The sequence below is a fragment of the Tenrec ecaudatus genome, chromosome 15, assembly GCF_050624435.1.
Source record: "Tenrec ecaudatus isolate mTenEca1 chromosome 15, mTenEca1.hap1, whole genome shotgun sequence".
NCBI lineage: Eukaryota > Metazoa > Chordata > Mammalia > Afrosoricida > Tenrecidae > Tenrec > Tenrec ecaudatus.
The window spans coordinates 69,439,912-69,462,872 of record NC_134544.1 but is presented as its reverse complement, the minus strand read 5'-3'; the positions used below and the strand labels follow the sequence as shown (position 1 = coordinate 69,462,872).

Here is a 22,961-nt window from a genome sequence, read left to right as displayed (position 1 = left end):
TCAAAGGTACAGTTTCTACGTAAGCAATTGCTTGGTTGGTGGGTTGAAGGGTGGCCACGTCAGAATTATTGGAGTGTGTTAAAGGCTTGAATTTCATTAGAAAGTACAGTTGTGACCACCGGTAGAAGACCGGGTCAGCGCTTCGGAAGTGCAGATGGATTGAGCCTCAGAGTCTGAGCATCGTCCAATGTTGGCTCCAATTTTTGTGAGGACTAGGTTAGCAGTTTGAACCTCCTGCATTATCAAAGAAAGACTTGGCAATGGGCCTCCTTAAATATTAGCCCCAAGTCCAACTTTGAAACAGTGGGTCTTGATCACTGAGATTGCCACGTGGAGAGACACGCTGGAAAGCAATGGGTTTAATGATTTCTGCGCAGGGAGTTCTTTTCAAGGACAACTCCCAAGCCTAGGAAGAATCAAGGGACACACATATATCCAGTTGGTCTGTGAGTCCTTAGAACACATTTTAGTGGAGTCCATAGTCTGAGCAAGTATTAGGCAACCTATCAACATGGCACTGAGAGGTCAAGGACCACCACAGATTACAATTACAATTACAATTACAATTAAATACCACAGATTACAATTCCCATGTTGAAGATTGGCTGGGTGTGTCTTTGTTTCCTGAAGGTGAGAGATAGTCCAAGGGACAATCACATTTGACAAAAACTGCAGTTTAGCTAAACTCACAACAAGAAGATCTTTGCTGGTGACAACCTTTCAGGATTTAGGAAGTGAAGTTCCATCGAGTCTGTCTCCAAGGATCTATGTAAGTAGATTTGCAGAACCTCATCTGAGGGCAGGATTATAGAAGTTTAAGGGGCTCCATAGCAATAGCACCGAGGAGGTCCAGAGGTGCCATACTGTGCACAGAGGCATAGCTGGAGAATGTTTTAGAAGTCAAAGACTCATTAGGAGGACTCAGCACAAGCATGTCCGGGAGATTCACTGAGATGTTGTCCAGTGACTTCAGGCAGGGGTCAGGGTGCATCAGAGAATTAGGATTCAGTGGGGGTCCCAAGGGCTGAAGATCGGGGTCACAGCAGCACCCAGAAGCTTTAACAGCATGCTGGATCTCAAATCTCCGAGGGCCAGAGTCATCTGTTGATTGTTGATTCTCATGCAATGCCTGTGTGGGCAGGTGTACAAATGTGCTTGCTGTGTGGCTCTTGGCCCTGGACTTCACAGACTGCTGGTGGGCATCGGAGTCCCGAGGACGCCTAGTGCGAGTACCCTTTGGTGAAGCCTGGAGATACTGGGCAGATGGAACTGAGGTGGGAAGTAGGGAGACACTGGATCCTGTAGGACTGCAACCCATGCAGGTAGGGTCCTCAGGCTGTACAGTAGAGCTGTCTGCCCAGGAGTGGGTTGTGGGACGAGGACATACCAGTGCACAGCCCCCAAGCCCACTGTCTGCTGCCAGAGTCAGAGAGCGACGCCTGGCCCTGCGTGGCTTAAAGGACCGCAGACGCCCCTTGACCATCGCACGAGTCCTGGCTCCCTTCCAGGCCGTCCACTCCGGGCTGGTCAGTGCTGTGGGTTCCACGTGGTCCAAGGAGGTGCGGTCCCTGCCGTGTTTCCACAGCTCATAGTGCTCGGGTTGCAGAATGCGCACGAAGGCGTCCATGGGAAATGTGACCCTGGCTTCCCCACAGCTGCACTGAGAAGCAGCTTTACCGTAATTAACCCAGCGCAGGGTGGCAAAGTTGATGGATTCCGCACAGTTGAAACCGTGATTGAAGCCAGCGTGGTATCCATAGGGGAATGTGACCATGAACTCGCCTGCTCCCTGGGTGATCCGACCAACAGGAATGCCGTTCTCCCTGAGGACTCTGGGTGAGATGAGGGCCACCTTGTGCCGCAGGAAGTTCGCGCAGCCACTGGAACTGCCAGGGAAAAGCTCCCTGGCCAGTCTCTCCAGCCGGGCTCCATGCTCAGGGGGCACCGCATACCACGTTTTGGGCTCCCCGAAGTGCAGGTAGTTGATGCTGTACAGGTCCATGTCCTCCGTGTGCCAAGTGAAGGTGGTCTGCCACAGGCCAAAGTACAGGTAGGGGGTGTTGACGCCTTTGATGACAACTCCACACTCCTGCTCCAGCAGATCCTGGATCGTCCCCAGGTGTCTGAGGTTCCAATGCTCAGTGTTTTCACCAAATAAGGAGCCACATACTCCAGCCCCATAAATGGGAGAATTGTACATGCGGCTCTTCCAATAGGTCCGCTCCAAATCGTCAACATCCCGGTGTGTGGGAGTGCGGTATCTGTCAGTGTTGGCCAAGTGGCGATACTCCTCCACGGTCATGGATTTCTTCTTTTTATGGTATTGCAAAAAGACACCTGTTTGCCCAGTAGTTACCTGCTGCACAGGACTGGCTATGAGGATGTCATCCACATCGTCATAGTTCTCTCTGGCTGTCCACTGTTTGGGTGGGATTATCTTAGCCAGGCCTGCACGGTGGGCACCTTGGGATTCCATGTAAGCAATGTATTTGTTGAAATCCTTAAATTCTTCCATGGTAGGCCGGAAAGTCATGATTTTAAGGCTTGAGTTCTGGCTTCGATAGTCCTGGGAATTCATGGCTGCAAAATAAAGTCAGAAAACCCGGTTCTTATGGATGTTCTGTGTATTTGGATGCTGTGCTTTTGTTTCTTTTTCTGTCTGAAAATCTCTTGCAGTGTATTGATGGCTCTGTGAGAGCAAATGCACTCTCCCCAGGCATGCTGATTGACCAAGGGAATTCTACTATGATGGACAACTATTGTTTCCCCCAATGAGACAGGATTTGTGCACACGGAGTGGGTTTTCCCAGATTGCTCCTGGCTCATTATGCTGCTTTGGAAGTTTATTCAGTTGGAAGGGTGTCTCTATCTGTTGATACTTAGCTTCTGTTGCAATCCTGGGAAATTTCTAATTCCACTAACAAGGAGTGTCTCAAGGGATTTTTAAAAAGTAAATCTAAAGACAGTAATTCAGTAACATTCAACAGAAGTCAGGGGTGTCAAACTCAATTAAAATGCTTGCCATGTGGTGCAACAGGCAAGATTAAAGTGGGCCACATCACATTTACAAATTTTGTTGAATTTTTATTTTGAAGTGAGGATTCAGAAATATGGATAGGATAATTAAAACCCTATATAATTGTTTTTATTTAAACATTGGTTTTATTTATAAAACTATAATTATGCTTTTAACCGGAAATTTGCCAGTGCTTTCCCTTGCCTCTTATGGTGTGACCGGAAAATATAACAAAGTAATAAAAAACACAAAATGTTGGACAGCTGACAAATGTGATGCACAATCGTAATGGCTTCCCTCTAAAAATGTTAACTAGCATTGCTGCTAGGTATGACTCATAACAGCATATCCTAGAGTCCTGTTTTTAACCTTTTTACTGTTAGGATCTGTTTTTATTATGCAATGAGAGTGGCAGACATCGCTTTAAAACGTTACCGGAAATGATCGTGTCTAGAAACGTCCACAGGCCTCCAGAAAAGACTTTGGGCCACCTGTATAGTGGTCTTCTGTAGTTAAAGGGTTAAAGAGGGAATTGTGTGTACAGTATTGCCTCCATCTCCCCTAAGGGCTATTTTCTTTATAACAATTTTTTTCTATTTTCATTTTATTTCAGAGAATTTGGGGCCACAAAAAATTACCTGAGCAGTCGCAGGCAGCCGGAAGGCCACCAGTTTGACACCCCTGACATAAGTGAATGTTATGAGAAGTGCTAGTAAAAAATCAGGTGAATAAATATAGCCTGAAGATGCTAATATCAAAAATCACACTTCATGTAAAATATGAACCAAGACAACTAACCAAGCAAACTCACTGACATCAGTTTCACCCTGTAACACATGGAGGAGATGTGCTTGTGTTTTCCTCAGGCTGTAACTCTTGACAAGCGTTAAAAGCCTTGTCTTTCTCCATGGAGCGACTGTTCCTTGGAACTGCTGGGTTGGCAGCCCAATGGGGCTCCAAGAGGGCTCCAATACAGGGCAGAAAAAGTGAACATTTCAGTGAACTTCATAGGAAAAATAAAATTTATGTAAAATGACTTCAACAGTCATCTTAAAACTGGATGAATTATCTTTAAAAATTAAGCAACAGAAATATAATTCATCAAGCACTTTCAGAGAAACATGCAATAGCTATCCTGATTAACACTAAAAGTGAACCTTGGAAAAACAAGTAGAGGTACAGAAAACTTTAGCTATGAAAGATATTTGTGTAACCCTATGTGTTATACAGAAACCTGAATGTAGTGAAAGTTCTCAAATATTGTGTTACCATTGGGATGATTGCCTCTTAAGTACATAGTATTTAGAAATAATGACCAGCAAATTTGAAACTCAGTATTGACCATAATGGGCAGTCCAATCTAGTTCTGGCTTTCTCATCCTACTCCCGCCCCCACCACCCCACCCATGCCCTGGCTATACACTCAAAAGTAACAAAAAAAATTGGGCAAAACAAAGCAATTTAGAAGTTGTTAAATATGTGTTATATAATAATTTTAGTCTAATTCCTAAGTTATATTATCTTTAGAGACATTTTAGGATTAAAACTAGATATACAATTATCTTTAAAAAAGTGAAAGCATAGCTTAAGGAGCCCTGAGTGAGATGGAGGTCAATGATCCACAGCTTTGTCTCTAACACAGAGCCTGGCAGTTCAAACTCAACTTACGTCAGATCATTGAAAAATACACCCACCTCATTTTACTAAGACAAGCAAGGTAACCCTATCACAGAATAAACACCCTGTAGAATATAGTAGCACTGCACCAGAGCATTAGCTTTAAGGCTGTAACCTTTATGGAGTCTGACTGTGCCATTTCTCTCTAGGCATCCCTTTCTTTCTCTCTTTTTTTAAAAAAAAAACATTTTATTAGGGGCTCATACAACTCTTATCACAATCCATACATATACATACATCAATTGTATAAAGAGCACATCTGTACATTCTTTGCCCTAATCATTTTCAAATAGGCACCCTTTTCTCCTGTTTCTCCAAGAAACAGTTGATGAGCTTGAACCAATGACTAGTATTTTGCATCTATGAGCTTAAAATCATTGCCTCTCCTGATTCCATGTGCATGAGAAGCATCAAATTGAAACAGAAAACCAAACATGTCTATGTCACAAATAATCTGCATCATTAGATGCATTTATCCTCAGTAGGTGAACATTAGAGAGAGTCAAATTAAAATCAAATTATGACTCGCAATCAGAGACAAAGTGTATTTCATGGAACTCAAACAGAAAGCTTTTCTTAAAGAAAACAAACAAAAAATCTGAATTCTGATACGAATTTATATTGTTTCAATATTTTATGATTTGAAGGAAAAAATATCAAGGAACTGGCATTGACCTCTACTAGATTAACATTTCAGTCCTTGGAAAATTGCAGGCTTGTTGAATAAAAGGTTCAGAGAAAATATAGGAAGATGTTCGTTGAGATGAAATGACATGGTAACTGCAGCAATCAGCTCCAGCATAACAATTGTAAGGATGGCCATCTTTTGGGCAGAATTGATTCCATCTTGACATAGGCTAACTATGAGTAAGACTTGAGGGTAAGTATGAATCAGGAACAATTCCATAGCCCAGAACACCAATAACAGCCTAAAACATCCAGTCAAAGACATGTATTTTAGGATCCATAAATAAAATGTAATTTATGAATTATGCATCTAAAAGAAATATTCTCACCACAGGAATGAAAATCTCCCAGGACAATTTTCATTGGAATAGACCCACCCAGATTTCAATGTGAAAATCCTATCAGTCTTTTATTAGGCCTGTGTTATCTCCACCCACCTTGTCATTGATCCACTCTTATGCCACACCTAGTAATCATCTGAGAAACATCAGCAAAAACAAACTAAATGCAATGTCTTTTTCCTAAAGCCTTAGAGAATTTCACTAGAAAATGGAACAAAACAGATTTAATTGCAAACCCAAAAATCTTAAAAGGAAGAATTTTATTAGAAAAAAATTCTTTAAACTCTCCAAAATACGTATGTCATTTTTTGTTGAATAAATGTGAATAAATGTCATAGTTCACTTCTTTAAATTTGAAACCCCTAATAATGCAAATAGTTAGAATGTTTAGAAGCTAACTTAGAAGATGATTTGGTTTGGTTTCTCCTCAAAAGTACTTTCAGAGAGGCCTGGTGACATATTTTGAAAAAAAAAACAAAAACAAACAAAAATCTTTGAACACACTATGAGGCACGGTTCTCCTTTGACAAACATGTGACACCGTAAGTTAAAAACAACCGGATATCAAATTATCTAAAAACTCTTGACACTGGGAATATGAAGACAACTATCACAAGCTTTAAAAGATGTCTTCTGAAATTGTCACTGGAACAACCAGGGGCAGTGAGATGAAGGACCAGCCCGCCACCATGACTTTCACTGTCTCCCTCTCTCCAGACAACAGCTGCTGTGAACAAGGGTGGGAAAATTCTATGGACAGCCACTCCAGAGAGGGAATGAGTGAAATGTTGCAACATAACTCTGGATGGCAAGCTCCAAGATGCTGAGTGGGTCCCTGTGCTCATTCTGACCAATCTGCTCCTAAAGGAATCCTGACCTGTGAAGGTTAAACTGCATCTGCTCAGACCTCAGGGAGAGCCAAGTGGGTGAGCCCAGCCCTCTGCAATCTAGGCTCCAGCACCCTTAGTCACTGAAAGACATTGAGTCAATGCTGACTCATAGAGACCCTATAGGACAGGGTAGAACTTCTCTTGTGAGTTTCTGAGTCTGTACCTTTTACCAGAGTATAAAGCCAAGTTTTTCTCCCACCCCTCCAACCTGTCAGAAATAGTTAAGAAAAAGTTCTAGTCACACTACTTACCTTTTCAGTGCAGAGTGGTAGAGGCTGGCAAGTCTCAGATATCACTCTGGAGCCTTCTCTTGATTCAAGTAGGTTGAGGGCCTGATGAATCCCAGATGGGCAGGTTAGATGGTAGGCTGATTCCTCACAGGCAGTGCAAACAATGAATCCAAGCTATGTAGGAAATATGGCAAGATGCTGTCTCACGTCTGGAGATCCACATCTGGTGAGTTTCTGGACCTGGCCAAAAGCTGCACAGCTTTCAGAGAGAATCCACTTATATTTATACTGGGGGAACCACACCCACCAGGATACTACCTCCCACTCCTGACTGCTGACAGAAAATCTCTTCATGGAAGTGATGGCATTATGTCAAACATTGTTATGTAGGCTGACATCATGGCCGAGCCAAGTCGACACAGAAACTCAGTCCTTACACATGACCCACTGTGCCTTTAACCCAAGTGATTTCAATAACATAAAAACTGTGAAAGGGAAGGAGGGAGGAGCAATACCCTTCCAGAAATAGCTTTATGAAACTGAATCTCATGTACACCCTATGGCTTTGACATTTTGACCATTTATCAAGCTGGCTCCTGCACTTAGTTCCAATTCACTGTCATTATGTCGAGTGCTACTCAGAGCCGCTTTCTAGAAATTAGGAGAAGTTCCCCTTTGGGTTTCTTTCTTTCTTTTTAACATTTTAGGAGGGACTCATACAACACTTATCACAATCCACACATACATCAATTGTGCAAAGCGCATCTGCACATTCTTTGCCCTCATCATCTTCAAAGCATCTGCTCTCCACTTAAGCCTTTTTATATCAGATCTTCTTTTTTCCCCCTCCCTCCCCACTCCTCCCTCCTTCATGAGCCCTGGATAATTTATAAATTATTATTTTGTCATATCTTGCCCTGTCCGGCATCTCCCTTCACCCCCTTTTCTGTTGTCCGTCCCCCAGGGAGGAGGCCACACGTAGATCCTGGTAATCGGTTCCCTCTTTCCAAACCACTCACCCTCTACCCTCCCAGTATCGCCCTTCACACCCCTGGTCCTGAAGGGATCATCCTCCCTGCATTCCCTGTGCCTCCAGGTCCTATCTACACTTGTGTACATCCTCTGCTCTATCCAGTCTTGCAAGGCAGGGTTCGGATCATGATAGTTGAGGGGGGAAGGAAGCATTCAGGAACTGGAGGAATGCTGTATTCTTCATCAGTGCTACATGGCACCCTGACTGACTCATCTCCTCCCCTAGACCCCTCTGCAAGGGCATATCCAGTGGCCGACAAATGGGATTTGGGTCTCTACTCTGTACTTCCCCCTTCATTCACAATGGTAAGATTTTCTTTCTTCTTCTGATGCCATATACCTGATCCCTTCGACACCTCATGATCGCACAGGCTGGCATGCTTCTTCCATGTGGGCTTTGTTGCTTCTTAGCTAGTCCCTTTCGGTTTCGCAAACACTGAGACTCACTGCCATCCAGGAGAGAGTAAAACAGCCCTACAGGAGAGAGTAAAACGGCCCTGTCCATTTCTGAGTCTGTAATTTTTGCAAGTGTAGAAAGCCCTGTCTTTTGCCCCCGGAACAATTGGCTGTTTGAAAGTGCAGACCTTGGGGATCACAGGCCAACTCTTAACCACTACACCACCTGAGATAACATTGGGTTTATGATACTGTAACTCATTTCAGGAATAGATGGCCTCGTATCTCTCCCCAGTGATGGGTTGGTAAATTCAAACCACTGATCTTATGGTTAGTAGTCAAGACCTAATCAACTATGTTTCCAGAGCTTCATTTCTCTATAGTACAGGAACAGTCATTCGTCCCACTGAATGTGTTTCGAGGATTGCCATCTAGAGAAAAGTCCAGCACCTTTTTGTAATTCTTAAATGTGTTTAAGGAAGCATCCTTAATTGTGGGTTTTTCCATCCAACACTCATTTTTTTACAGATTAGGTGCATAGAATTCAAATTAAGGGCATCAGCCATAGGATAAAGCCGTCATCTCCGTTAACTCTGAGGCAAGGTCCTTGTCTGCTGACAACATCTGTGGGCCTGACCTGCCTTAGACGGCAATCTGTATGTTGGCTTCAGCGTTACTTTGGGTTTAAGAGGTTCACTGGGTAGGGTCTTCTGGTGCACAGAAGAACTCTGATACAGCTCTCCTTTCTTGCTGTAGTCATGTCCTGCCTTCTCAATTCTCTATAATGCTTTCAGAGAGGAAAGGTTGTGGAGTCACGCCTCAGGAAAATCCCCTTACCTTTCTTTATCTCAGAAAGATTATGAAGAAATAAAGGATTTACTGCCACACTCTGAATCCTTGTACCATGGAATGCTTTCTTACATGATTCCATTATACGTGATCCATTCTGCAGTGCCACATTTTATCATAAAAACCAAATAAACCAAATCCAGTGCCATTGTGTCCATTGCCCCTCATAGCCGACCTATGGACAAATTAGAACTGCTCCCTAGTTTCCAAATGCTACCAATCACAGGCTCCCAAAATAATTGGTCCAATTGCATACCCTCTTCTCAGGTAAAAAGAAAATCACCCACCACCTAGCTGCCAATTGAAAACGTTTGTATTATAGCACATAATTCAGAATAAAATGAAAATAACTCTCACTTCCATTGAGTATGAGCAGATTAATAGCGACTATGTAGTAAAGGGCAGAATTTACCCTGTGGTTCCTCAGACTGTAGCTATAGGAGTAGAAAGCCACATCTTTCTCCCATAGAATAAAGTACAGTTATCTGCTTTCTACCACAGAACCATTCCATTTCCCTCAAGGAGCAGTATCAGGTACTTTGGTAAACACGTAAAAAGTCTTTATGGGAGCAGAATTCTCATCTTTCTCAATTGGAGACCTGGTGCATATGAAGCCTCCAACTCTTGATTAATAGACCAAGACCGCCTACTACTTGACCAGAGATCCAAAGCTGACACTACTAAATAACTGCCACACTACTGAGAATTATGATCCCAAGAAGTCAAGTCAATACAGGCAATAAACCACTGCACACAACGAAAATATTAAGACATGTCCTGAAGGCCCTGAACAGATAATGAGGTGTGAAAGAGAGAGTGAAGAGTACACGCAAATCTGTTTGCTCTGCTTATACTAAGTAGAGCAAGTAAACACATATATTTCAGAATCCAATAGAATACACTCAATTCTCCCCCCCAAAGACACCAGAATATGTTACATAAGCTCATTGCATAAGAAAGTAATTCAACTTATGTAAGGCTTTCACAAACAGAAATTTATTCTCTCCCAGTTTGTGTCGATAGAAAGATAAATGTAGGTGACTGGTTATAAGGGATGGCTTTAACTACAGTTGACCCTGAGGCAAGGTCCTTGTCTCTATTAAGATTTAGGGTCCTGGCATTCCACCTCCTGGTCCCTAGGAATGTGTCAAGTCCAGGGTGTTTGCAGAGAGTCTGAGACTTCTCAGATGAACCATCTGACCCAAATAGGGAGCAAAGCAGTCCAGATTGAGGAGATTCCAGCTGTAATCCACCACCTATTTTTGGATATAATCTGGCTGCACCATTTTGAGGATATCCACATCAATGGGAAGTCACAGCACAATAAATTCCAGCTTCCTACAACGCAGGAATTGTGTGCATCACTACAAACTGTGGGTATCCTTGAGAAGAATGGGCATTCCAGAACACTACATTGTGCTTATCTACAACCTTTACATGGATTAAGAAGCAGTTGTGGGAACAGAACAACTCAATATTGCATGGTTTTAAATCAAGAAATGTGTGCCAAAAGGACAAAGATATCCGTTTTGAAAGGAGTGTGACCATCGTTCTTCTTAAAAGTGTGGATGGTGACACGTCCTCTTACATACTTTCAATCTATTTTAAGAAAAGTCCTGTCCTTGGAGAAGGACCCTGGAAAGAGCAAGGCCCTTGACATGAGATATTGACACAGTGGCTCCAACATGGAACACTCACTCGTCTATGCCAGGAAATGTGCAGGACAGTTCACTGGCCAACTGACTGGAAGAGATCCATTCTTGTACCCGCTCCAAAGAAACGTGGCCAGACAGAATGCTCACCTTGTAAAACGATAACATTGATGTCACATTGAAGTAAAATTTTGCTGTAAATCATGCAATGAATGCAGCAGGACATTGACAGAGAGCTGCTGGAGCTTTATGCTGCATTTAGAAGAGGATGTAGAACAAGGGCTCACCACTACTGAGGTGAGATGGATCTTGGCTGAAAGCAGAGGACCCAGACTGTAAAGACATTTGACTGTGTTGATTTTAATTTACTTTGGGTAGCCTTGAGAAGAATGGGAATTCCAGAACACTTCATGGTGCTTCTGTAGACCCTGTACATATATGAAGAAGCTCTTTTGGAAACAGAACAAGGGAATACTGCATGTTTTAAAATCAGGAATGTTATGTGACCTCTCCCTATAGTTATTTATCTATATTCTGAAAAAATAATCAGAGAAGCTAGATGGGGTTTTTTGCCCTCAACAATATTTTTTTATTAAAAATGTTATTGGGGGCTCTTAAATTCCTTATAACAATCCATACATCAATTTTAGCAAGAATATTTGTACATATGTTGCACCATTATTTTCTAAACATTTACCTTCTGCTGAGGCTTGTGAGGCAGACTAGCAAAAGAAACTCCATTTTTGTAAGCTGCTAAGAAATTTGCCTGTTCCTCCCTCCCTTCTCAGAAAATTGACCGAGTTGACCCACCCATTTTCCCTCTCTTTATGGGAAAGTGTCTGCTGGTGGTTCACTTTAGAATGCACTCCCATGTTCCCAGGTTCTGGACAAATCAATTAGTTTTGATTAATCTTCATTATATCCTTAGCTCTAATTCAATATTGTTCCCTTGGATGTTATAATCTGAATGGTGTAGTTTGTTTTATTATTGTAACTAGGATGTTATAATCAAGTTTAGTTTTTTTTAAATTAATAAATCTTTTTATTGGGGCTCATATAACTCTTATCACAATCCATACATACATCAATTGAGCAAAGCACCCTTATACATTCATTGCCCTCGTCATTCTCAAAATTCGCCTTCCACTTGGGTTCCTGGAATCAGCTCCGTTTCCTTTTTTTCCCCCTCTCTCTCCTTCTCCCTCTCCCTCCCCGCTCCCCCCTTCCCCCAGCTCCCTTTATATTTTATAAATAATTATTTTATCTTATCTTACACTGCCCGGCATCTCCCCTCACCCACCTTCCCATTGCCCATGTCCCAGAGAGGGAAGTTACACATAGATCTCCAAGATCGGTTCTCCCTTTGTACAACCGCTTCCCTCCCAGTGTTGCCACTACCACCGCTGGTGTTGAGGGGTTCATCCGTCCTAGATTCCCTCTATTTCCAGATCTCTACTGCACCGCTGTACATCATCTGGTATAACTAGGTCTGCAAGGTAGAATTGGGGTCATGGTAATTGGGAGGGGAGGAAGCATTTAAGAACTAGAGGAAGGTTTTGAGTTTCATTGTTGCTACACTGAACCCTGAGTAACTAATCTCCTCCCTACTACCCATCTGCAAGGGATGTTCAGCTGTCATCAGATGGGCATTGGGTCCCCATCATGCACTCCCCCTCATTCACGGTGACGTGATTCCCCCATCCCCCGCCTTTGTTGTTTGAGACCTGGTCTCTTCTGCCCTTCACGATCACCCATGTTGGTGTGCTGCTTCCATGTGGGCTTTGTTGCTTCTGGGCTAGATAGCCGCTTGTTTGCTTTCAAGCCTGTAAGTCCCCAGACGCTATATCTCTCAGTAGCCGGGCACCATCAGCCTTCTTCACCACACTTACTTATGCACATCTTCGTATTCAGTGTTTATGTGAGGAAGATGATCACACAATGATTGTTTTTGTTCCTTGGTGTCTGCTACCTGGTCCAATCAATACCTTGTATTCGCTTAGGCCATGTGCTTTTTCTCTGTGGGCTTTGTTGTTTCTGAGCTAGATGGCTGCTTGTTTGCCTTCAAGCCTTTAAACCCCCAGACTCTATATCTTTTTGATAGCCGGGCACCATCAGCTTTCTTCACCACGTTTGCTTACACACACGTCTGTTTTCAGTGATCATGTCGGGAAGGTGGGTACCATGCAATGACCATTTAGCTGGGCGAGGTGCTATTGTATTGAGGGAGTGTGCGTGAGGAGACCCAATGTCCATCTGCTACCCTACTACTGAACCTATAAATATATGCACATGTCTATTTCCCCCGTAATCATAAATATATTTACATATGTACATTTCTGTATTTAGGCTTCTCTGGATGCACTTTGCCTCCTATTCTTTTCCTCTATTTCCTTAGCTTTCTGCCCGTCCCACTACCATGTTCAGCCTTCATTCTGGTTTCAGTAATTCCTCTCAGTTACCTTGCCCTTGGTCACTCCTTACCAGTCCTCCCATCCCCTCCCTCCTCTGGTTTTGAACCATTCCCTTGTCCCTGTGTTGGCTAACACCTCCTCCCTTCCCCTACCTCCCACGCTCTCATGTCCTTCCAGGACCGTTGGTCCTGTTATATTCTACTCTCATTGTTTGTCCAGCCTTTCTTCTCTAGGTGCACCTGCTGATATAGTAATATGTGCATACAAATGCAGATGACTTTTACAGCGCCCAAGTTGCACATATGAACATGGCTTCAACAGCAGCAACACCAACACGCTGATAAGCAGAAAAGCCACTAACATACAAAATTTACAAGGTAAAAAAAAAGGCAAAACAAAAAGATAGCGAAAAAAGAAAAAAAATGCTAGTAGTTCAAGGTCTGTTTGTTGGCCTTTAGGAGTGTTTTCCAGATAAAACTTGTGTGGTGCCACGTTCTGGCCCCAAAGTCCATCCTTTATACTCCCTCGGGATCTCTTTGTTCTGCTTCCCCCGCTGCTCCATTGCACGCCCCCAGTGTTTTCCTCAGTGTGGTGGGTTCAGCTCAGTCGCACATCCCCCACTGTGTCTCAAGTGCTGTCTCATGTAGGGCCATGTGTTGGTGCAGGATTTCGCATCTTGCAGTGTGGCCAGCTCTATGGTCCTCTCTGTACGATGGGCCCTTCGAGCTGGGCTATCAATCTGTGGGCTTGGTGGGCCCAGGTGTACTCCACTATATCCTTTCTCCTTCCTTTGTTTCAGCTTCATTCTGGATGTGTTGTGGTGCGTCAGTTCCTTTCCCACACCAGATCATCTATTTTCATTTTCTGTGGTACTCCCTTCGAATGTGGGGGTCGGGCCAATTCTGGATTGGGCCAGCGTATGGTCCAGCCTCTTTGTGTAGTCCTCCATATTTTACATTGCCCTCCTTGTTTGGTGTGTCATGGTGGGGTCCGCATGCATGTTCCAGTTCTGTGGGGACACAACCAATACTCTCCCCGGGTGGGTTAGTGCCCTGTTCCTCCCCATACCATCCACTCAGATTCTCCCCATCCTGGTTTTCCCTCTCCCTGCCCCACTCTTCCTTCTTTATGCTAGACTCTCATGTACCTCCCTAAGTGTGGCCTGCCCTCCCTCCAACTATCTATGCTTCCCCCCATTGATTGTGAGATGGATGTTTATTCTTCTATTTCTGTCATGCTGATTGCACTTACCTCAGGGGACTCATGTTGTACCTGTTCCTTTGAGTCTGGCCTTACCTCGCTTAACATAATTCCTCCCAGCTCTTCCCATGAAATAACGTGTTTCATGTGCTCATCCATGCTTTTCAGTGCTGCATAGTACTCCATTGTGTGTATGTGCCAAAGTTTACTAATCCACTTGTCTATTGATGGAAACTTAGGCTGTTTCCAAGTCTTTGCGATTGTGAATTGTGCCACAATTAGCATTGCAGCGCATATGACTGGTCATATTTTATTTGCTGCTTCCACCGTGTATACGCCCAGTAGAGGGATTGCTGGGTCATAAGGTAGATCAATTTCCATTTTCTTTAAGTATTGCCAGATTGCTTTCCACAGTGGCTGTACAAATCTACACGACCACCAGCAGTGGAGGAGGGTTCCTATTTCACCACAGCCCCTCTAACAGTTGTTGCTCTCTGATTTGCTGATCTAGGCTAGCCTCAGGGGTGTTAGGTGGTATCTCACGGTTGTTTTGATTTGCATTTCTCTTATGGCTAGGAACTTCGAGCACTTTCTCATATGCTTATTGGCCACATGAGTCTCCTCTAGTGAAAGTTATTTTCAGTTCTTTTGCCCACTTCCTTAGAGGGTTAACTGTTTTCCTCTTTTTTGCAGGTCATGATGGTGTTGTAGATTTTGGTAATGAGTCCTTTGTCTGATGTGTCATTACTAAAAATCTTCTCCCAGTCTGTGGGTTGTCTTGTCACCCTCTTGGTGAAGTCTTTCGAGGTGCACAGGTGCTTTATTCGAATTAGATCCCATTTGTCGATTTCCAGTTCACCTGTGTGTGTACCCTTCCCTGTTGCAGTAAGCCAAGAGCTCCCTGGGCCAGTTCTCTGAGATTAGTCCTGATTCCCTCCTTAATGGTCCTGATGGTTTGGGATTTAACTTCTAGGTCTGTGATCCACCTTGAGTGTATTCTTGTGCATGGGGTGAGGTAAACATCTTGTTTCATCTTTCTACATGTGGATATCCATTGTTTCCACACCACTTATTAAAGAGGGTATCTGCTTCCCACTTGATGTTTTTGGGACCCTTGTCGAAGATCAGTTGTCTATATGCTGCTGATTTTACTCCTGGGCTTTCTATTCTTTTCCACTGGTGGAGTGTCTATCGTTGTGCCAGTACAACGCTGTTTTGACCACTGTAGCTGTGTAATAGGCATTAAAATCAGGTAGGGCGAGTCCTCCAATTGTGTCCTTCTTCTTGAGGAGTTCTCTGCTAATTCTGGGTTTCTTCCCTCTCCATATGAAGTTGGTGGTCAGTTTTTCTGATTCTTTGAAGAAGGTTGATGGTATTTGAATTGGTATAGCATTGAACTTGTAAAGTGCTTTAGGAAGAACTGTCATCTTTACTATGTTAAGCCTACCTATCCATGAGCAGGGGAGGGTCATACATTTGTGGAGGTTGCTTTTGGTTTCCTGTAATAGGGTTATATAATTATGCTTATATAGTTCCTTAGTATTTTTTGTTAAATATATTCCTAGGTATTTCAGTTTGTTCTTAGCTACTGTGAAGGGCACTTCCCTCTTAATTGCCTCTTCCATGGCCCTGTCCGATGTGTATAGAAAACCTACCGATTTCTGTTTATTGATCTTGTATCCTGCTATTCTTCCGTATTCCTCTATCGCTGTAAGTACTCCAGCTGTGGATCTTTTGGGGTCTTCAATGTATAGGATCATGTCCTCTGCACATAGCGATAGTTTCACCTCCTCCTCTCCCAATTGGATCCCTTTGATGTCCTTCCGCTGTCTTGTGTTGTTAGCCAGAACCTCCAAAATGACAATGAATAGAAGTGGGGACAGGAGCATCCTTGTCTTGTACCCTTTTTCAGTGGGAATGTTCTTGTCTTTTCTCCATTGACTATGATCTTGGCCGTTGGTCTTTCATAAATAGCTTGTATGAGCTTGAGGAACTTACCTTCCAATCCTATCTTCCTGAGTGTCTTGATTAGGAATGGGTGTTGGATGTTTTCAAATGCCGTTTCTGCATCTATGGATATTATCATATGGTTTTTATCCTTTTTCTTCTTGATGTGGTGTATGATATTGATGGATTTTCGGATGTTAAACCATCCCTGCATCCCTACTGCTGTATTCTATTGGCCAGTATTTTGTTAAAGATTTTTGCATCTATGTTCATTAGAGATATTGGTCTATATTCTCTATACCTGTGGGGTCTTTGCCCTGTTTGGGTATCAAAGTAATGCTGGCTTCATAAAATGAGTTTGGGAGCTTGCCATTCTCTTCTATGTTATGGAATACTTTGTGGAGGATCGGTATGAGCTCTTCCCTGAACGCTTGGTAAAATTCTGCTGTGTAGCCATCTGACCCTGGGTCCGTTTTCCTTGGTAGGTTTTTTATGACCGTCTCTATTTCTTCCTTCGCTATGAGTTTGTTGAGGTTCTTGATCTCTGTCTGAGATAATCAAGGGAGAGATGGTTTTTTCTAAATATTTATCCATGTCTTCCAGGTTTCTGAATTCATTAGAATACAAACCTTCATAGTACTTTGTGATTATACTTTTTATCTCATTGGGGTCTGTTGTTATTGCCCCCATTTCATCCCTCATCCTGCCTATTGATGTTTGCTCCTTACTATCCTTGGTAAGCTTTGCCAGAGGGCTGTCAATTTTGTTGATTCTTTCATAGAACCAGTCTTCTAGTTGCGTTAATCTTTTGCATTGTTCTTTTGTCTTCCCACTGGTTTAACTCCGCCCTGATTTTTATTATTTATTTTCTCTTGCTATTGGAGGGGTTGTTCTGTTGACTCTGTTCTAGTTGTTGGAGGTTTTGTGTTAACGTATCTGTCATACGCCTTTCTTCTTTTTTCATATATGCATTTAATGATATCAAGTTACATCTAATAACTGCCTTTGCAGTGTCCCATAAGTTTTGATACGTTGTATGCTCATTCTTGTTAGTTTCTAGAAACGTCCTAATATCCTCTCTGATCTGGGCCTGTACCCACTCATGTCGCAGGAGATCCTTGTTTATTCTCTAATTGGTTGCCCTTGCTTTTCTGGATGCCCTCTTATTAATCACCAGCTTTATGGCATGGTGGTCTGAGAAAGATGTCTGGATAATATCTATGTGTTTGAATTTACTCAGGCTGGACTTGTGTCCCAGCATGTGGTCTATTCTTGAAAAAGATCCATGTGGATTGGAGAAGAATGTGAAACCTTTTGCTTTTGGATGAAAAGCTCTATAGATGTCTATCAGGCCCTGTTGCCTAAGTACATTGTTTAGCGCTCTGGTCTCTTTGCTGAGCTTCTTTCCCAGTGACCTGTCTTTCTGTGTTAGTGGAGTGTTAAAGCCCCCCACTATTATTGTTGATTCCGTGATTTCTTCTGTCCTCTTTTTAATTGTTTGACGAAATTTGCCGCACCATTATTAGGTGTGTCAATATTCAATATGCAACGTGCTTCCTGGTTTACTGAGCCTTTGAGCATTATGTAGTGTCCCTCTTTGTCTTTTTTTATGGTTTGGATCTTGACGTCCATTTTGTCAGAGATTAAGATAGCCACTCCTGCCTTCTTGGAGTTACCATTCGATTGGTAAACTTTCTGCCAGCCCTTTATTCTTAGCATATTCTTGTCTGCTCGCTTAAGATGTGTCTCTTGCCGGCAGCAGATTGATGGGTTATGTTTTCTAAGCCAGTCCTCCAGCCTCTTTCTTTTAATATACGAATTGAGTCCATTGGTATTCAGAGTAATTATTACTATCTCTGGATTCATAGTTGCCATACTCTGTTTTATGTTTTGGGTCTTTACGTATCTCCCTTCATATCATTGTGCTGTGTTTGAGTGGAGCGTTTTTATCATGTCCTCTTTTCCATCTGAGACCCTGTTGTCCTGGTACTTGTTGCTGGCATGTTGTTGGCTTCTAGATGGAGATGGGCTATATGGTGGTCTCCTGATTGTTCTAGGTGGAACTTGATCCTCTGGCCATAGGGCTTCAACCAGTATGTTCCGCAGGGTTGGGTGACTTGCAGCATATATTTTGAGTTCTTCCTTGTCCTGGAAGACCCTTATCTTACCCTCTAAATTAATGGATAACTTGGCAGTGTACACAATTCTGGGGGAGGCATTTTTATCTTTCAGCTTTTGGAAGTTGTTGCTCCATTCTCTCCTCCTCTTCATGGTATCTGCTGATAAGTCTGAGCATATTCTTATCTGTTCTCCTTTGTACGTGACTGTCTTCCTTTCTCTTGCTGCTCATAAAATTTTCTCTTTTTCCTCTACGGTGGATATTTTACTATTATATGTCTTGGCGTGTTCTTCTTGGGATTTAGCTTAGCCGGCGTCCTTTCTGCTTCCTGTATGAGTGGCTGTATCTCCCTTGTTAGGTGGGGAAAATTTTCTTCCAGAAATTCCTTTGCTATCTTGGCTGTCGACTTGTGTGTTGTGTTGTGTTCCAGTAAACTGATTATTTGAATATTATTCCTCTTCATAGCATCTGTCATTGATCTCAGGCTGTCTTCTGTTTCTTTAATTTTCCTATCTGATTGTTTTTCTCACTTGCTTCATTCTGTTTGAGTGTCCTCGAGTTCACTGATATGATCCTCTGCCTCCTCAAGCCTAAACGTAGCTTCTGTGACCTTTTGTGTGGCTTCTGATACCTCCTCTGTTAGTTTCTGCAGTTCCCTTTCATGGGTAGAATTCATCCCCTCTATTGTGCATTTCACCCCCTCTATCATTGCATCCTTATTCTGGGTAGCTTCTCTTAGCTCCTTCATTACTGCAAGCAGAGTTCTGAAGATTTCCTTTTGTGGCTGATCTATATCTGTTTCTTCTATTAGCAATGTTAGGTCTGTTACTGTTCTCGTTTCTCTGTTTTTTGGTTTTTTTGTTGGGAGTGATGTGGTCTGTGATTTTTCCTTGATCCTTTCATAGGCCCCATGCTTCTGGGAGACCAGGGTAACCTTATCTATGTTATTGTTAAGGATTCTTTCAGGCAATTGCCTATGACCTACTCTAAGGGTGGGTCAGGCTGTTGTGTAGGCCGAGTTCTCCGACGGCTTGATGACCCGCAGTGGTGAGGTGTTTCAGCATCTGGAGTGGGGTCTGGAACCTCAGTGAGTGCCCTCACGCTGCTTTGACCTCGTTTGACAGGGTACCCTTAGCAGCTCCCTCTTTTTTGGGGGAGGGGGGATAGTAATAAAAAAGGATTTAAAAGGTTAACGATTTAAAAATAGTTTTTAACAAAATATTGGGCAGAGGAAGAAAAAATTGGAGTGAGAGGAAGAAGAATAATCTATGAAAGAGGAGGGACAAGCTCTGATAATAATATAGGTGGAAGGAGAAGGAAAAAGAGAGAAAAGGAGAATCTATAGAAAAGGGACAGAAGAGAAGTACTAGCAATAATGAAAAAAGTAGGAAGGAAGGAGAGAGAGAATACAGCACAGAAAGTAAAAGAAAGGAAAGATAAAAAACAATGCTAGATGGAAAATACGTAGATGTGTATATGTAAAAATTTCCTCTTTTTCCCTCTAAGTGCTGGTGATGCCTAATAGAATGTGCAGGTGCTTGAGTTTGCATTGTCCCAAGACGTGGTGCTGATCTGGGCTCCGGAGCAGGGCTATGTGGTGGTGGTGGGGAGGTGGTGGGAGTGCTCGTCAGCTCAGCAAGCCCTCCCAGGTCCCTGCAGGCCTATAGAGTTGAGCCTGTGGTCAGAGGCTACACAGGTGGGAACCGCTCCCCACTGGCGGTCCTGCACTAGCTGGAAAGTGCTTGGGCAGCTAAGGGTACTGAGAGGAGGCACAGGGCACAGTGTTTGCCTCCTGTGGTGGCTGGGGAGGGCTCCAGCAGGCTTAGAAGCTGGCACTGGGGACCCCACTGGGCCCCTATGGGGTGTGAGCCAGCTGGAGCACACAGACAGCTCTGCAGTTAATGCAAAGCCGAGCCCCAGGTTCCCCAGCAGGCAGAATGTTTATTGTTTAATCTGCCCGGGCTGTGAGCTGTGTGGGCCAACTTCTCAGCTGAGCCACATGGACAGCAGCGGCTTGGCGGGAAACTGCAGAGAGAAATGGCGCCCTTCCTCCGCCCAGGCTCAGAGCTCAGAGCCGTGGCCGCTGGGATCCCTGCAGCTCACAGGGGGAGGGGGGGAGAGTGTGTGCTATGCCAGTCCACTGGAGTGCAGAGCTCTGTCACTCATGCTCTCTCGGCAGTGGCACCCACTCCAGCACCAGGCACTGGGAGGGGCCCTCGGCGGGCAGACTCAGTGGCCCGGGCCGCGGTACTCTGTGGAAATGCAGGGTCGTGGGAAGGTGTGGGTTGGGCTATGGCTCGTGCCAGCGGGAAGTGCTCAGCGCAGGATCCCGGCTTGGAGTGTAGCGGGGGCTAGGCTCCCGGGGGTGGGAGGCCGGGCACACGGAGGGCCAGTGGAGAGGTCCGCGGCAGCAGTGTGGGTGGATGATCCCCCGTGGGGGTCGCCAGACAATCCGCAGGTTTGTTACACGGAGCTTGGTTGAATGGAGGGAGGGACGCGGGCCCGAAGGAAGATGGCTGCCATGAAGGAGAGGAAAGCTTCTCTCCTAGTGGGGTCCTGCGAGTGGGCAGCTGGTGTAGGGGATCACGCGACTTGCTGTGCTTGTCCAGGCAGGGCAGGCAAGTGACTCTGGGCTGGGGTCCGGTCTGGGGATGGAGCTTAGGCTAGTGGCCAGTGTGATGGCGGCAGCCTAGTGACCGGAGATGTCCCAAGAGTCCTGTTTCACCGAGACCCCTGCTTCAGAGAAATGCATGGGGTGGGGCTGGGGTGCTGTCCCTGGGGGGATATTTCACTCACCAGATTCCTACCATTAAGCTACCTGGATACCAAACTCGGAGGAGCTCTCAGAATATGTGGATGCTCCGGTCGGCCATCTTCTTTATTCCTGTTTAATCATTTTTTTGAGCTCTTACAAATATCATAACATTTCATAATTCAGTCACATGGAGCAGTACTGTACAATTGCTACCACAGTTTCAAAACATTTTCTTCTTGACTTCCTTGATATCAGCTCCCCTTTATCCCCTCCCTTCCCCGTCCTCAATTTCTTTATTGTGGAAAACAGAACCTGGATGAAAGCAGCCTTATCTCTATGCTCCTGATCACAGGGCTTGGAAGACAGTACTAGTGTTAGAAGAAAACCTCCTCAAGCTCCAAGGATAAAGCTAGAGCCGAAATGCACAATCTCCAGATGGAGTTTTCTCCACAGCTACCCTATACTAAGATGTTAGTATACAGCTCCTACAGGCGCCTGACTTCTTGCTACTCAGCTAAGAGATGCCTAGCTTTAAAAGCAATCAGCTTCCCTTTATCACTTCTTCTCCCAAATGCCCTCTGGATCAGTCCTATGGGACGGTTGTATAATTGAAGGGCAGAAATAAAAAAGGTGTTATATTCTTTCACCTATTTATGGATAGCAATAACCCCCACCCCCAACACACACACACACACACACAAACACACACACACACCTACCAACCTAACAACGTAGGCACAACTTTTACCCTGGGGGTTCTTGAAATAATTGGGTGAGCAACTTAAGACCAGTGCCGAGGGCAGGTGAATTGAAGTAACTGTCTCCTGAGTGGAGAGAACAATGACATGTCTGCTCTTGTAGTTAAAACTGCTGGCAGATAGGAATAAGCCATGTGCTTGTATGAGGTATCATTAAGGTAACACTATAATGAGAGGATATCATGAGGATAATTTTGAATTAGGAGAATGTGACTGGGACTCTTCTTCAACTTAATAATGTGAATTCCTCTCTCCATCCAAATACTTGGCCTTGCAATCTTCTTTAATTTTGAGAAAAAATAATTAGTCTGTATCCTCTCTTCATGGTCCTCATTTTCCCACAGCCTAAAACTTATCATGGAGTGTTTAAAAAGAATTCAGGATATTTCAACATTCACATTTGTCCATTCTGTTTGTGTCTGTGCCTTCTGGAGTCTTGCATGACTCGCTTCTATATAAATTCACTGTTAAATGACCTTGCTATCTTATACCGGAATTGGAGATGAGGCCACTCTACTCGGTTTTGCTGTCTGCTTTATCTTCCTTAATTATACCCACTATTCCTAAGGGCCCAATTGATTGTGGGGCTGGATCCCATGGTTTACATTTGCTTAAACAGTTGGTGTACAAATCTAAATATCACTTGTAACTGGTCTTACTTACAGGCATATGCATATTAACCTTCCACTGACAGAATTATTCTTCAGGGAAGATCTTGCCATGTACTGTGTGATGATGAATACGATGCCAAGCTTCTTTCATTTGTCAATCTCAGCCTTATAAACTACTTGATTATCTAAGTATAAATAGACAATACCACACTAAGTTTAATAATTCATAAACAATTGATTTTTAAACATTCCATTTTATTTTGACAACTTGCAGATTTTTCTTCATAGCACTTCATATATACCATCTTCACATTTTGATAATATGTGTGCAGCTATTTTTTTCTCATTTTCAGTGTTTTCCTCCATCCACGTCATTAATGTTGACTTTAC

At 43.6% G+C, this 22,961-nt stretch overlaps 1 protein-coding gene across 1 annotated transcript; it reads right to left on the bottom strand.

Moving 5' to 3' along the window:
• Positions 1-805: 805 nt before the first annotated feature.
• On the bottom strand, positions 806-2,578 carry LOC142427496 (lysine-specific demethylase 4D-like). Its single transcript, XM_075532739.1, has one exon. It carries the CDS (start codon positions 2,576-2,578, stop codon positions 806-808), a length of 1,773 nt encoding a protein of 590 aa, XP_075388854.1.
• Between the last annotated feature and the right edge of the window lie 20,383 nt (positions 2,579-22,961).

Coding starts and splice junctions, on each gene's coding strand:
- LOC142427496 (XM_075532739.1), bottom strand. CDS start 2,578: ATGAATTCCCAGGACTATCGAAGCCAGAACTCAAGCCTTAAAATCATG.